At 44.4% G+C, this 14,445-nt stretch overlaps 1 protein-coding gene across 1 annotated transcript in view; it reads right to left on the reverse strand.

Annotated features, from left to right (window-relative positions):
• Positions 1-4,214: 4,214 nt before the first annotated feature.
• The window catches only part of serpinh2 (serine (or cysteine) peptidase inhibitor, clade H, member 2), a 32,974-nt gene continuing 22,743 nt past the window's right edge, over positions 4,215-14,445 (reverse strand). Inside the window, 1 exon segment of the mRNA XM_071331388.1 lies at positions 4,215-4,532. Within this exon segment, the coding sequence (XP_071187489.1) occupies positions 4,215-4,532 (318 nt within the window).

Genomic DNA, 14,445 nt, shown 5'->3' on the forward strand with positions numbered 1-14,445 from the left:
AGAAATACCATATCACATTGATTTCATTATCAAACAGCACAGTGAGAAATCCGGCAGGTGTGGCAGAGAATAATTACTGAGTGAGCATGCCATGTTTGAGTGAATACAACCAACTGTCACTACACATTTTACAAAATCACGGTAGGCCAACCAAGTGAATGCTAATTTTAAAATTGATCAGCATTAGATGTGTCACTTTCTGTAGCGAAAGTGACACATGACATTCCTGTTGATAAAAACAATACATATTATGCTTTGAAAGAGAATCTGACTCACTGCAGGGAGAGTCCCTGGGATGCCAAGGCTTAGCCATTGAAACATTTTGATTTATGAATGTTAAACTGGACTGGACATATCCAATGTAAACATTGCTAACTGGGAAAAATCAAGGCCATGGGGGCATCTACTCATTTAAATATAACAAAATACATCCTTACTGTAGTAGGCCTATTCACTGTCTGAATTCCTCTGTTGCTCTCCTCCAATGTATCAATCATGTAAGGATGGAGTGGCATATTGGATAGGGAAAAATAAACTGTAGGCCTACCCAAAGAACCCTCTCAAATGTCAACATGTAATTCCTAAGAGGATGAAACAAGTTTGAAACACATTTTTCCAGTCTAACAAATCTGACTTTCACTTTTCACCATTTTCCACATCCACAAGTTTTTAAAATGGACAAGGCGAAAATGGACAGGCACCAGTAAGATTCCTTTCGATTCGTTGACCCTTGAGGATCACACAGCCATAGTGAGCCACTTGCTTTTTACACGAAAGGGTAAGTACCACGTCTGGGATTCCTCGAGACGGAGAGTGCACTCCTTCAACCCTTTCTTGTGCATCAGGAAATGGGCCCAGGCAGCTCAAAGCTGAACCTTGACAAAAAGCAGCAGGGGAGTTGAAGTTCATGGCCCGCTATTTCTATTTTTTATTTATTAAAAAATATATATATTAAATTTTAAATTCCCTAAACCCCTTCATATGTTATGTTGGAAGCTTTTGCCTGTGATAATGTCACTCAACCCCATAACGCATTCAACTCAAATACTTTTCTATTCTACGCACAGATAGTCTGATATCTAGAAACACGGCTGTGCTCTGTGGCCTCTCTCAGAGAGAGAGAGAGAGAGTTAACTGTTCAGTCTTTCTATGCTGTCTTGGAAACATCTACACAAACATAAATTTTCTTGAAGGTGCAATGCATCTATTGATTAATCGTGCTGTAGCTCTAGCACCAGAGGAAATGGAGGAATACAGTCTCAAGACACGTCAAAAGAAACAGAATGATACAGCTGTACATTTAAAACACATTTAGAGCTGTGTCGGTATTTGACTCAATGTGCCTTGAGATTTGACTGCATCTCAGAAGGTAACTAAATACACTATTTTGAGAGGTCATATTCCTCACAGTCTGTGTGTGTGTGTTTGTGTGTGTGGGGCTAGGTTGGTTGGTGCAACTGCTCTCTGCTAGCTGCTTTTGAGCAGAACGTGAAGTTGAGTCAGCAAGAGGGCTAATGCAGGAGTGAGCAGGACTGATGTACACACACACACACACACACACACAACAGCCCGCAGGCTCATCAGCCTCCTGTCAATGGAGCCTTGTGTTTACTCAGCCACTGCTCTTTATACCTTATACTGTACATTACTACTGCAGTGAGGCTTAGTCAGCCCACACACAGCCAGAACAACAGCAAACTGTTATATAAGAGATAAACAAAAATGGGTTTGTTTACCTGTGTTCCTGTTAGACTATGGTTTGATTTAGGGCCGAGTTTTTCCTGGCCATGTGATCTGAGACTGATCAAGGTAAACTCTGGGTGCTGGCCCTGGGTCAAGCGGCCAGGAGAAACTCTGGGACCTGGGTCACGCGGTCAGGAGAAACTCTGGGCCCTGGGTCACGTGGTCAGGAGAAAAACTCTGGGCGCTAAATCTTGACTGTGCAGCCCTGTACTTCGGAATTAGTAGCTTAGCAAAGCAGTAGTAGTGCTGTGTTACAATATCAGATACTTCACAAATGTGCATTAGCAGGCCACAGGATGGTTTCTGAGCAGCATATTACATGACCCCCTAACAGGACAGATGTTTCTACCCATTTTCACGTTTACCCCCCAAGAAACTGAAACATATTTCCATTTTGGTAACAAACATTGCAGGCCCTCCAGAAGTAATAATGCCGTCTTGGATGTCTGTGTGACTAGCAAAGCACTAAGGCATCCATTGGAATCAGCAGAAAACGAGAGGCTAAAACGTTTTAATAAAACATACCTACACACAGAGACACATTCTGTTTTAAGATGAATGGCAAGGAGAGAGTCCTTTCCCCCCCATTCGTTCGTTCTATTTCTCAATAATTCATTTTTGTCAAGATGAAAAGAAGGACGTATTTCCCTTTGCTTGTTTTGGAGCCTTTGGGACGGGAAGTTTGTTGGGTAAGTGTAGCAGCCATAGAGAGCCAAGGGGGCTAAGGGTCCTTCTAGGCCCTCATTATCAGTTTGCAATTTGTCTAGACTCAAAGCTCACTATCTTGATGTGTGTTCTAGCCTCTAAAGCTAGTTTCATAGACCTCTGAAGCTCCAGACTAGCCAATCTAGTTTAGTGTGAGGATGATTCATTAGATTTTTTTTTTTAACGCAGCACTCTGTCTATATCACTGCTGCCTGCTGTCAACAGTTGTTGTTGTCTCAACTCAATTGGCAACAATTGCCTATGTGCCCTCAATTAACTGCTCTATCAGTGCTAAATGCAGGTGTGGGGATTGAGAAATGCAACGCAAAATTGAAAAATAACAGATTTGTTGACATGGAAAATGAGGAGCTGTCTCGCTGAAGCGTTGGGGGATGAAAGGCTAACAATATGCAGTGCAGCAATGTTTCATGCTATAAAAAAAAAAACGAAAAACGGCCCACTCAATTGCATGCAACATAGCCATCTCTTAGCAGTTGATAGTTTTCCTTCACACACACCCTGCACTATTGTGATACATCGAAAAGAAATACGAATTCATATAACACTGACGTTGACATCAATAGTCCATAATAAAATGAGCTACATTAAAGTTAACTGGTTGGTCTCCAGAGATTGGTTACAACTTTGTGACACAATGCTAAATCCCTGGCCTCCATTGGTCCCGATGGAATTAAAAGGTTAAAAGGTTCCTGGTCCCACTGTGTTGTTGACAGCAGTTCTGGCTCATTAGAGACATTAACATTAAGCCAGGCCCATCAATAACCACTTGGCTGAGCGATCACTCTTCTCAGAACACACAAGGACACACACACACACACACACAGGAGCACACAATCATATCTATCACACACTGACACACAACAATCGTTCCTCCAGTAGACGCCCAGGGGACCAGGGGAGGGGGTGCCTCTAGCCAGCTTATCTGGCCCACAGAGAGCACCCTTCATCTGCCCGCCACGCCACCTGGTCTGCCTACCTCCGCCTGTCTCCTGGAATGACTCAGGGTGTTTCAGTGTCTCCGTCTGTGATTGTTAGAGTCCTGTTGTTGTTAAAGTCTGTCAACTGGTGCCGGATCGGTTTGTCAGAATGTCAGCTTGTTTGTCAGTTTGTTACTGTGGACTCTCTCACCAGTGACAAGAGAGGACCAGTGTGTGTGTGTGTGTGTGTGTGTGTGTGTGTGTGTGTGTGTGTGTGTGTGTGTGTGTGTGTGTGTGTGTGTGTGTGTGTGTGTGTGTGTGTGTGTGTGTGTGTGTGTGTGTGTGTGTGTGTGTGTGTGTGTGTGTGTGCCTCTGTCTGTCTGTCTGTCTGTCTGTCTGTCTGTGTGTACCAGTCTCTCTGACTTAGTATTTTCAGTATTTCTGTCCATTACTATCATTCATGTGTGCCGTAAGAGGGGGTGTTATTCGTCAGTGTAAAGACGTGACAGCCAGCTAGTCGCAGCCTGATAATGTGTCACAGTGAGTGGCAGTGCCAGTCTCAATGGGCCAGTCAGTCAGCCTACAAAACACAATGTCTAACTGTCTGATAGTCGGCTGGGTTTTGTGAATGTGTGTCAGAGAGAGAGAGCCGAGAGAGAGAGAGAGAGAGAGAGAGAGAGAGAGAGAGAGAGAGAGAGAGAGAGAGAGAGAGAGAGGGGCAGATTGTCAGTCCCAACTGCAACAGCATGTGTGTCTGTGAGTGCAGCGAGAGAAAGAGATTCTGAGTCTGAGGGGCCAATAATTGTCATGTAGTCTCCGGAGGTCCCACTACAGCTCATCATGCAGGGCGGGCCCCCAAGCCTGGTCCAGGGCCCCCATCAGTAGCAGGGCCCCTGTAGTGTTGTCCCTCACCAGGACCATGAAGGAGTGGTCGGCGTAGAACAGCTTGGGCTTCTCCACCTTCTCGCCCCCCAGTTCGGTCGCTCCCTCCCCAGCCTCAGAGCCCAGCTCCAGGGAGGCCCAGTGAAGGACAGCCCCTAGATGGAGCCCTTTCCTCTCTCTATGGCCCTAGGCCACAGAAGCCCCAGAGAAATCAGCGGCCTTCTGGTCCCAGGCTTCGGTCAGGCCCAGTGTAGACAGCTGTTTCTGTGTTCAACATAAACCAGAGAGAAAGACAATCAGTACTTTGGACATGGACTGACACAAAACTCAATTAAATTCCCCAACTACAACCTCCTAACTCTCCTCGAGAACATGTCCCGCGTCAGGAGACACCATCTCAGGGCGTCTGCTTCCCTCGCTGCTTAATTATGCAAGCAAAGTCCAAACAATGTGGAGTGGAAGCAGATTTAAAAATGTCATGATGCAATGACATACGGCGAGCGAGGAAAAGAAACCCTGCCATCTTCCAAAGTCGCAAATCGTCAAAACAAATATAAACAAAACAAACAAAATGTACAGTCTATCAAAACCAAAATATTTTCTCCCAAATTCAATCAAACGCTGACGGATGACCTTGTTGCGACGTGTCGGTACAAACGCGATGTCTGGAGCTGCCGTGTGTGTGTATCGTAGAGGCGGGCAGGGAAGTGTCCCATGAATAATGTACGAAGGATGGTTCTATGACTCGTGACCTCACCATGCAGCCACCTCCTTTGTTGTGCCTTTCATATGAATTCCAACAGGAAGATGCAGCATCGTCACGGTGACAGCTAGTTTTTACTTCCACACGCAGAACAGAGGACCACTCACACGCCATATGACAGGCTACCACAGAGGGTAGCAGGGGGAGGGAGGGTAGGTCGAGGGGAGGCAGAGGTGCGTAGGGGGGAGAAAGAGGGCAGGGAGGGGGTACAAGCCGAGGGAGTTCGAGGGCGAGGACGGAGAAGTGAGTGAGGATGCTGTTTTCGTGCATTCTGGGTAGCCTGTTGTGAACACGACCACCTTTGCTGAAAATGATTCGCAATCTAATCTTTTCCCATCTGACAGTTCACTATACGAACCACAGACAATTTGATATTATTCACATAAAGCAAAACATTTATACCAGACTTTTAGCAGTTAGGTTTTGAAAGTGATTTTCATGCCTCCATGAGACTCAATAGAAAGGAGACTGTTCTATAGGAAGTAGACGTAGCAGTAAGAGAGGGCTAGTTATTCATAGGACAGGGACCTTGTCAGTTTGTGTCACCTGCTTTAATGTGGACAACTGGATCCACTGCTTCCATTTAACACGATGCGTGTCCCTGTTCTGTTCCCCCCCTCCTGTGCTCTCACGGCCTGTCCACACACACGTACACACACACAGACGCACACACACCTCCCAATCTGTCTGCTTGAGGTCATGGTCAACATGCCCTTGAGACGGACAGTGAGAGAGTCCCTGTTTTTCTGCTCACCACCCCCTGCTCTCTAATGCACTTCTATTGTCCTCATCTATTATTCGTCCCTTCTTCTCCTCTCTTCCGCCCTCCACCACTTCATCACTGTCTCTCGCCGCCGCTCTGCCACCTCTGTGGCATCCACATCCCTCATCCACATCCCTCATCTGCCCCTCCTGCCTCTATTTTATCCTGCTCTGTCTTGCTCCCTCCATTTGTCACTCACTCTTTTTCCCTTTCTCAGGTCATCCTTCTCTTTTTGGACGTTCGCTCCCTTGTTTACATCGCTCTCCCTCCCTCTCTTTCGCCATCGTCAATCATTCCAAGGTTCTCTGGTGCCTTATCTTCCAGTTAACAGAAATAGACTTAAAACTAGTGAATAACCACACTTCTAGGAAGACAAATGTTCTACACACCACGGTTAACAGCCTGAAGAAAGGGAGAATTCTCCTAGACGTATCCCAGATCTGTTTGTACTGTCTTGCCTACTCCTATGGTTATTGTCACCCATTGGCAATACAGATTTAGGATCAGGTTACCTCTCCTCCTGCTCCTTAAATAACTGCATGTAAAGTTCTCTCTTTTAAGAGGAGGATGTCAGTTAGTCCCTGTTGGCCTGACCGTAAACAGCCTGTTTCCACGGCAGCAGCTAACATGGGCACCGTGTCTCACCACTGTCGTACTGACACCAGAAATTACAGTCACACAGTGACATTAGCAGGCAACTTCATGTGACTCCCATATAAATAGACCACCACTTTCTCTTGTCTCTTCATCTCTCCCTCCCTCCCTCATCAACCGCTCCTTCCATCCAGCGGAGAGCCTAAGCTCATTCCGGTGGAAGACAAAAGCTCAGAGGGGCTCTGTCTGTTGTTAATGTTTAAACTGTAAGCGTGGCTGTCGCACTGTGGTACGGCGGTACGGGCGACACTGGTTCCCTAGGGCCAGGGCAGGGCTCCAGCAGGCATGCGATGGGGAGATGTAGGGCACTACAGCAGAAATGTGACCTTCTGGGAGCTCTGTTGAACTATATCTATGAGATGTCTCCACAGCCATTGTTTTCTGGTGTGTGTGTATGTGTGTGTGTGTGTGTGCATATCATTGTCCATTGAGATCTGCTTTCGCCAAGCTATTAGAAGACAATTTATGCTAAAGGCATTGTCAGTACCCGTTCACTATGCAGGATGGGCTCCCCCTGACTCCGTTTCCTCCTTATCCCAGAGCTCTCACTTCGCCTTCAGCGCTGTCTGAGTCTTGGAAGCGTGGCAACTCTCTTGTGTGGTGTGCTCGGTATCCAAATTAATTAGTCGGACGATTGAGGAGAGTAAGTGGCTGCTGGATGAGCCTTTGGATGACAGAGTTGAGAGGCGAGGAGCGGGGCGAGTCAGGCCTGGGAGGGCGAGGAAATGAGGGGAGTCGGATGCAGCTGTAAAGGGCCATAGTCTTCTCTCTGCTGGTATTTAAAGAGATGGAGAGGGATAGAGAGGGCTCGATGGGCCCCATGTGATAGAGAGTGACAGATGAAGAGAGGACGAGGCACGATAGAAAGAGAGATACGGGGGTTAAGGAGGAGACCGTGAGCGGAGGGATGGTTGTTCTAACAGCCAGTCATCTCTTGCCTGACTCTGCTTGCACAGCATCAGTTGCTATGGGACTAGCCTGATTTAACAAAGGGTAAATAAATAAACATACACTCAGCTCACGCTTTCATTTCCCCCTTTCTCCCATTTCTCCCCTCTCTATCCTTCACTCCTCTGGCATATTCTACCTCTCCTTTATGTCTTTCTCCCTCTGTTCGCTTCTCTTTCTTCAGCCAACCTTGCTTTATAATTCATCGGAGGGATGCACAATCTCCCATCATGCTTAACAGCATAAACAACAATCTAATTAAAAATATAAAACAAAAAGGGTTGCATAATGCATGGACGAGAGCGGTGCAACACACACACACACACACATGCGTGTCCTGCGTTTTGGACGTCTGTAGTGGCGGAGCACGTGGGAATACAGAAGTTATAGAACGCGTGTGTGTGTGTCATTGTCAGGAGTGGCTCAGCCCACAGAGACACATGTTTAATTCAACCCTATAAAGAAAGTCAAAGCTCACCTCAGGACACCCTCTTGAAAGCCTCAAAGCTCCTCTCACTCTTAATCAGCAGCCCCCTCCCTTCCTCCCTCCATCCGCCACTTATGTCTTATTTACATGGCCCTCTACCTCTCCTCACTCCTCTCCTCCGCTCTGTCGATACCTTCTCTTATTCATCCTTCCCTCTCATCCCTCCATACCTGGCCTCCATCCCCTCGTTCATTTACATTGCCCTCTATACCTCTCCTCTACCTCTCCTCTCCTACACTCCTCTGTCGATACCTTCATTTATTCATCAGGAGAGGGGTGGTAGGGTTGGGGGGAAATATATGATAAAAAATAAGGGATTTTAGAAATGATGCAAACAGTTATTTTGATAGAAACCCCAATCTATCTGCAGTATTAAAGCTGATATACACCTTCAAATAAAAATACAACGATTTAAAACTAAATTCATCCCTCTCTCTCATCCCTCCACCACCTTGTTCGTTTACATGGCCCTCTACATCTCCTCTACCTCTCCTCCGCTCTCTCAATACCTTCTGGGTAAATCCATTTGAATTCAGTCACTTTTTCAACAGCATCCCTTTTGAATTAAACAAAACTTTCCGTACATGTTTTCATCACTGGACATATAAACGGTTGCGTTTTAAAAGCTTACAGTGTGGTCAAACTATTTTCTTATTTCTTGAAAAAAAGTTTTAAAATATATATATATATATATTTAGTTTAGTTTATTAATTCGACCATTTAAAAAAACAAGCACACATAAAACTTAAAAGCCATACATGCACATGAATAAAATCATCGAGGATAACACACAATAAAGTCTGGGACTTATTTCCATTGTGGTCCTCTTGAGACAAGATGGCTATACAAGATCAAACACAGTATGGCAGTGAAATAATTAAACAAAAACAGAGAAGAAGAACATTTATCTCATCATTCCAGTTACATCATAGGGGCACAGAAGACATCAAACATATTTTTACTTTATTTTTAAAGCTGTCCAGAGAGGATGTTGTTTTTATAGGCAGAGGCAACTCATTCCATTCTGAGGCTCCAGTATACAAGAAAGTACCTTTCCCAGCATTACTCCTGAACCTGTATAAGCACACATCAGCAACACCTGATCTGGTGCTGTGATTGTGTGCATCCCTAACACGAGGAAAGTAATCACTTAAATATCTGGGCGCAGAACCATAAATACTCCTGTAAACCAAACCTAGTCTAATCTGGGACACCCTAGCCTCAACAGGCAGCCAGTTTAGTTCCTGAAAGCAGCTCCTGCCTATGTGAGTACGTGGACTCACCTTCAATACTACCCTGATCAACTTATTCTGGGCTACCTGGAGCTTCCCCTTCATAAGTTTAGATAAGCACCCAAACCAGGAAGTACTAGCATAGTCAAAATGGCATTGAATGAGGACAGTAGCTAGCACTTTCATGGAGTCCTTATCAAGCAGCTTGGACTTTCTAGCCAAAAACTTAGTCCTGGCATTAACCTTCCCTAGCACCTTATTGGCCATGCTCACACCTCCCAAGCTTCCATCAAGGATACATCCCAAGTAGCTAACAGAGGTTTTAGTAGTCAGCACCTCACCCCCTAACCCCACTCTGATTTCAGACAACCTACACAATTTAGGTCTGGATCCAAAAATAATTGCTTCAGTTTTCCCTAAGTGCAGAGATAGCTTATTATCTCCAAGCCATATGCTAATGTTAGTAAGCTCTGTGCTAAGTATGCTCTCCAACATAGTTTTACTTTTGTGAGACACCAGAAGTGTAGAGTCATCCGCATAAAAAAAGAGACGGCAAAAACAAGCATCTTTCATATCATTAATATACAATAAAAACAGCAGAGGCCCAAGCACGCTCCCCTGCGGAATGCCACAACTCATTGGTTTTGCCTGAGACAGTGAACCATTCATCTCTACCACTTGCTCCCTACCTGACAAGTAGGACTTTACCCAGCCTAGAGGGATACTGCTTAACCCCAGTGCCTCCAGTTTGGAGATTAGGAGACAGTGGTTAACTGTATCAAAGGCCTTCTGTAGGTCAAGCAGTACCATTCCACACAGATCTCCCTCATCAATCTCTTTCCTGATGAAGTCAGTCAAGTAAAGTAGACATGAATCAGTGGAGTATGTTTTTCTAAAACCCGACTGAAAATCATACATTAGACCCTGTTTGTTAACATATTCATACATTTGCTCATGTACAATTCTCTCCAGGATCTTTGATGTTACACAGAGGATAGATACAGGCCTATAATTCCCAGGGTCAGACTTTATCCCCTTCTTATACAGAGGTATAACTTTAGCTTGTTTCATGTCCCTGGGAAAGGTGCCTTGTTCAAGAGAGAGATGAACAATATGCGTAATATAAGGGCCATTTTGCTCAGCAGAATCTATTAGAAACCTTGCAGGAATATTATCCAGGCCTGTGGATTTGGAGCATTTAAGCTCTGCCAGCATACTGACTGTTTTGGCTGTTGCTACTTTTGCAAAAGAAAAGGAGTTTGGCTGAACCCCTAACTCTGCATAATACTTCTTGACTTGGTTGCTTCCATACAAACCAGAACTGGTGGGCAGCTTGCTAACCAGCTTGCTGGCAACAGAAGTAAAAAAAAGAGTTGAATTCATTGGCAACCTCTGCTTTTTCATATACCATCTCCCCTTTGATGTTCAGTCCAATACTGTTTAGTTTGTTTTTGGTGGTACTGCTACCAAAATTTGTTTAAACCTTAACCTTATATTTGTTTAAACCTTAACTTCAATTATCACAAAACGAGTCAACTCAGATGTATTTTTATAGTCGCATATGTTGTAGATTAGACCCTATTTCACATCATCTGCGGTTTTAGTGTTGCACTGCCATCAGCTGAGACACAACATGCTCTTGAAAACACTGTGGGTGTCATTAAATTCATAGGGAAAAAAACACAATTTAACTGGTATACCAGTGACATTTCAATTGAATTCAAATTAGAACTTCAAATTACTTCCACAAAGATGACTGCCTGTCCACCCACCATCGAATATCAACTGCAATGGTCATGTCTATTCTATTACCTGTATTTTCTAGGATTTCAACAGGTTTCCTATGGATGATTGACAGTGTCATTTAAAACAGATCTTCCCATTCAAGTCAACATTCTCTGATGTGTAGACCTCCGGCCATCTTTGTGGCACCATTTGAAAGTTGAAAATTACATTTTATTCAAATGTTAGTACACGTATCAGCCTAAACATGACACCCACCCTGTATTTACGACCATGTTGTGTCTCGACCGATGGCGCGCACAACCAAAAACCGTTTGATGGTGTAAAATAGGGTGTAAGCTACAACATACAGTACCAGTCAAAAGTGTGGACAAACCTACTCATTCAAGGATTTTACTTTTTTTAAATTGCACACTCTTGGCATTCTCTCAACTAGCTTCACCTGGAATGCTTTTCCAATAGTCTTTTAGGAGTTTCCACATATGCTGAGCACTTGTTGGGTAGTTTTCCTTCACTCTGCGGTGAATTGGGTTGAGGTCGGATGATTGTGGATGCCAGGTCATCTGATGCAGCACTCCATCACTCTCCTTCTTGGTAAAATAGCCCTTACACAGCCTGGAGGTGTGTTGGGTCATTGTCCTGTTGAAAAACAAATGATAGTCCCACTAAGCGCAAACCAGATGGGATGGCGTATCGCTGCAGAATGCTGTGGTAGCCATGCTGGTTAAGTGTGCCTTGATTTCTAAATAAATCACAGACAGTGTCACCAGGAAAGCACCCCCACACTATCACACCTCCTCCTCCTCACGGTGGGAACCACACATGCAGAGATCATCAGTTCACCTACTCTGCATCTCACAAAGACATGGCAGTTGGAACCAAAAATCTCAAATTTGGACTCATCAGTCCAAAGGACCGATTTCCACCGGTCTAATGTCCATTGCTCATGTTTCTTGGCCCAAGCAAGTCTCTTCTTCTTATTGATGTCCTTTAGTAGTGGTTTCTTTGCAGCAATTCGACCATGAAGACCTGATTCATGCAGTCATCTCTGAACAGTTGATGTTGAGATGTGTCTGTTACTTGAACTCTGTGAAGCATTTATTTGGGCTGCAATCTGAGGTGCAGTGAACTCTAATGAAATTGTCCTCTGCAGCAGAGGTAACTCTGGGTCTTCCTTTGCTGTGGCGGTCCTCATGAGAGCCAGTTTCATCATAGCGCTTGATGGTTTTTGCGACTGCACTCGAAGAAAGTTTCAAAGTTCTTGACATTTTCCGGATTGACTGACCTTCATGTCTTAAAGTAATGATGGACTGTCGTTTCTGTTTGCTTGTTTAAGCTGTTCTTGCCATAATATGGACTTGGTATTGTACCAAATAGGTCTATCTTCTGTATACCACCCTTAACTTGTCACAAAACAACTGATTGGCTCAAACGCATTAAGAAGGAAAGAAATTCCACAAATTGACTTTGAACAAGGCACACCTGTTAATTGAAATACATTCCAGGTGACTACCTCATGAAGCTGGTTGAGAGAATGCCATGAGTGTGCAAAGCTGTCATCAAGGCAAAGGGTGGCTACTGAGAAGAATCTCAAATCAAAAATATATTTTGATTTGTTTAACACTCTTGGTTACTACATGATTCCATGTGTTATTTCATAGTTTTGATATCTTCACTATTACTCTTCAATGCAGAAAATTGTAAAAATAAAGAAAAACCCTAGAATGAGTAGGTGTGTCCAAACTTTTGACTGGTACTGTATGTGGATATGGAAAAAAAATCGGAGTTTACGTGTTTTTATATAATTGGCGTATTTGGTCAAATAAATGCATGTTTTTTATTACAAAACATTTTTTTCAGAAATTCTAAAATAGTTTGACAACCCTGTTTGTACGCTTTTAAATTATTTAAATCTCAACCTTTTATCTTTTCCAGTGATAAGGATATAGATGTCTCATGGTATGATGGAGTATGCAAAATGGGTCAACTTTGAGCACCTTTATCTCTTGAATGCTTTGGCAAAGTCACTTTCCGAGCTCTTCTACAAATATGTATGGAAGGTTTTGTTCAAATCAAAAGGGGTTCTGTCAAAAAGTGATTGAATTCAAATGAATTTACTCTTATTCATCCATCCATCTCTCAACCCTCCATCCCCTCTGTTCCAGGCCAACATTACAGCGTTTAAGTGGCTAATGAAAAACCTTGGACTTTTATTGAGGCATTTGAGGCGGTAGCAGCAGAAATGAAATCCACCTAATTCATTAATATGGATTAATGCTTAGCCTATGATAAAAGGTACAGGGCCCCATGGTTGTGATCCTGTACACAGCGAACTGTGGCTCTGTGAAAGGTGACCACATTAGACATGACTGAGCTCTCCTATGTCTCCAGCTTACTCATACGTCTTCACTGTGGAACTGGAAACCAGACCGGTACTCTGGCGTGTGTGTTTATTTGTGTGCGTACGCCAACGACCTCCAACCTCATTAAAGAGGGCCAGGCTCTCTGTCTCTCTCTCTCTCCACTGTGCCATGGCTCCTCCATCCCAGCCTGCCCTTCACCGGAGAAGAGAGCGAACGAGTGAACCGAAGGTTATTTTTAGTAGCTTCCGCGTTCCACCCTGTCCCCCAGCTCTCGACCCAGCGCCCCTCCCTCCACTCCATCCCTCCCTCCCTCCTCTACCTCCTACCCCCTCGTCTGCTGAATGTCACTCCTATTTAGGTCAGCAGGACCACTGAACGATGCCACATTAGTACACATGTAATGTGATGGGAGCCACGACTGGGACAGAATTAGGAGGACTCAAGAGTCTTAACAGAGATCAAGAGTAAAGGATGACTACACAGGCTGGGGATGGGATGATGGGCCAGAAATAATCATAAATGAGTCAGGAGAAGAGTTGTGTGTGTGTGTATTTGTGTCTCCGTGCGTGTGTATGGCGCAATAGGGTTGAATGCTTAGTCATTGCCAGAATCCCCTCTCGTGCCAAGCGTCTAGGTTCTCCTCCAATAACGATGTACAGAGAACGCTAGAACATCGAGCTTAGGCTACGAGTCTAATGACAGAATGGCAGCGAGCGAATCAGCTCTCGGAGTCTGATCGTCGGAAGAAAACTTTTGTCGGTTCCAGATGTTCTACCTCTCCTTCCTCTCCTCCCTCATCCCCCTCTCCGTATTCGGAGCTGTCCTGACTTCTGACAGGCAGAGAGGTAAACAGTATAAACGTGGTGTAATGAGCAATATTTGCTCAGCCCAATTGAAGGAGTAGTGAGCTTGAGAGAGAAACAGAGAGAGAGAGACAGAGACAGAGTGATAGAGAGAGAGAGAGAGAGAGAGAGAGAGAGAGACAGAGTGATAGAGGGAGAGGCTCTTAGAGCGTTCACAGTCAGTCCACTGACACCCCTATCAGATCACAGCAAAATCACACTAGTTGAACAGAGCTATGTTCAGTCATGAGGCATCAAAGCCAAAGGAACTGAATAATATTATGAAATGGTATAGATGGAAGGAAGGGAGTGTGGAAATCTACCAAAAAACTATGAGGCAACAACAAATGCAATCCCTTCTAGACAATTTCCTGGACAAAAT

This window comes from Salvelinus alpinus, chromosome 11 (assembly GCF_045679555.1).
Source record: "Salvelinus alpinus chromosome 11, SLU_Salpinus.1, whole genome shotgun sequence".
In the NCBI taxonomy this organism is placed as follows: domain Eukaryota; kingdom Metazoa; phylum Chordata; class Actinopteri; order Salmoniformes; family Salmonidae; genus Salvelinus; species Salvelinus alpinus.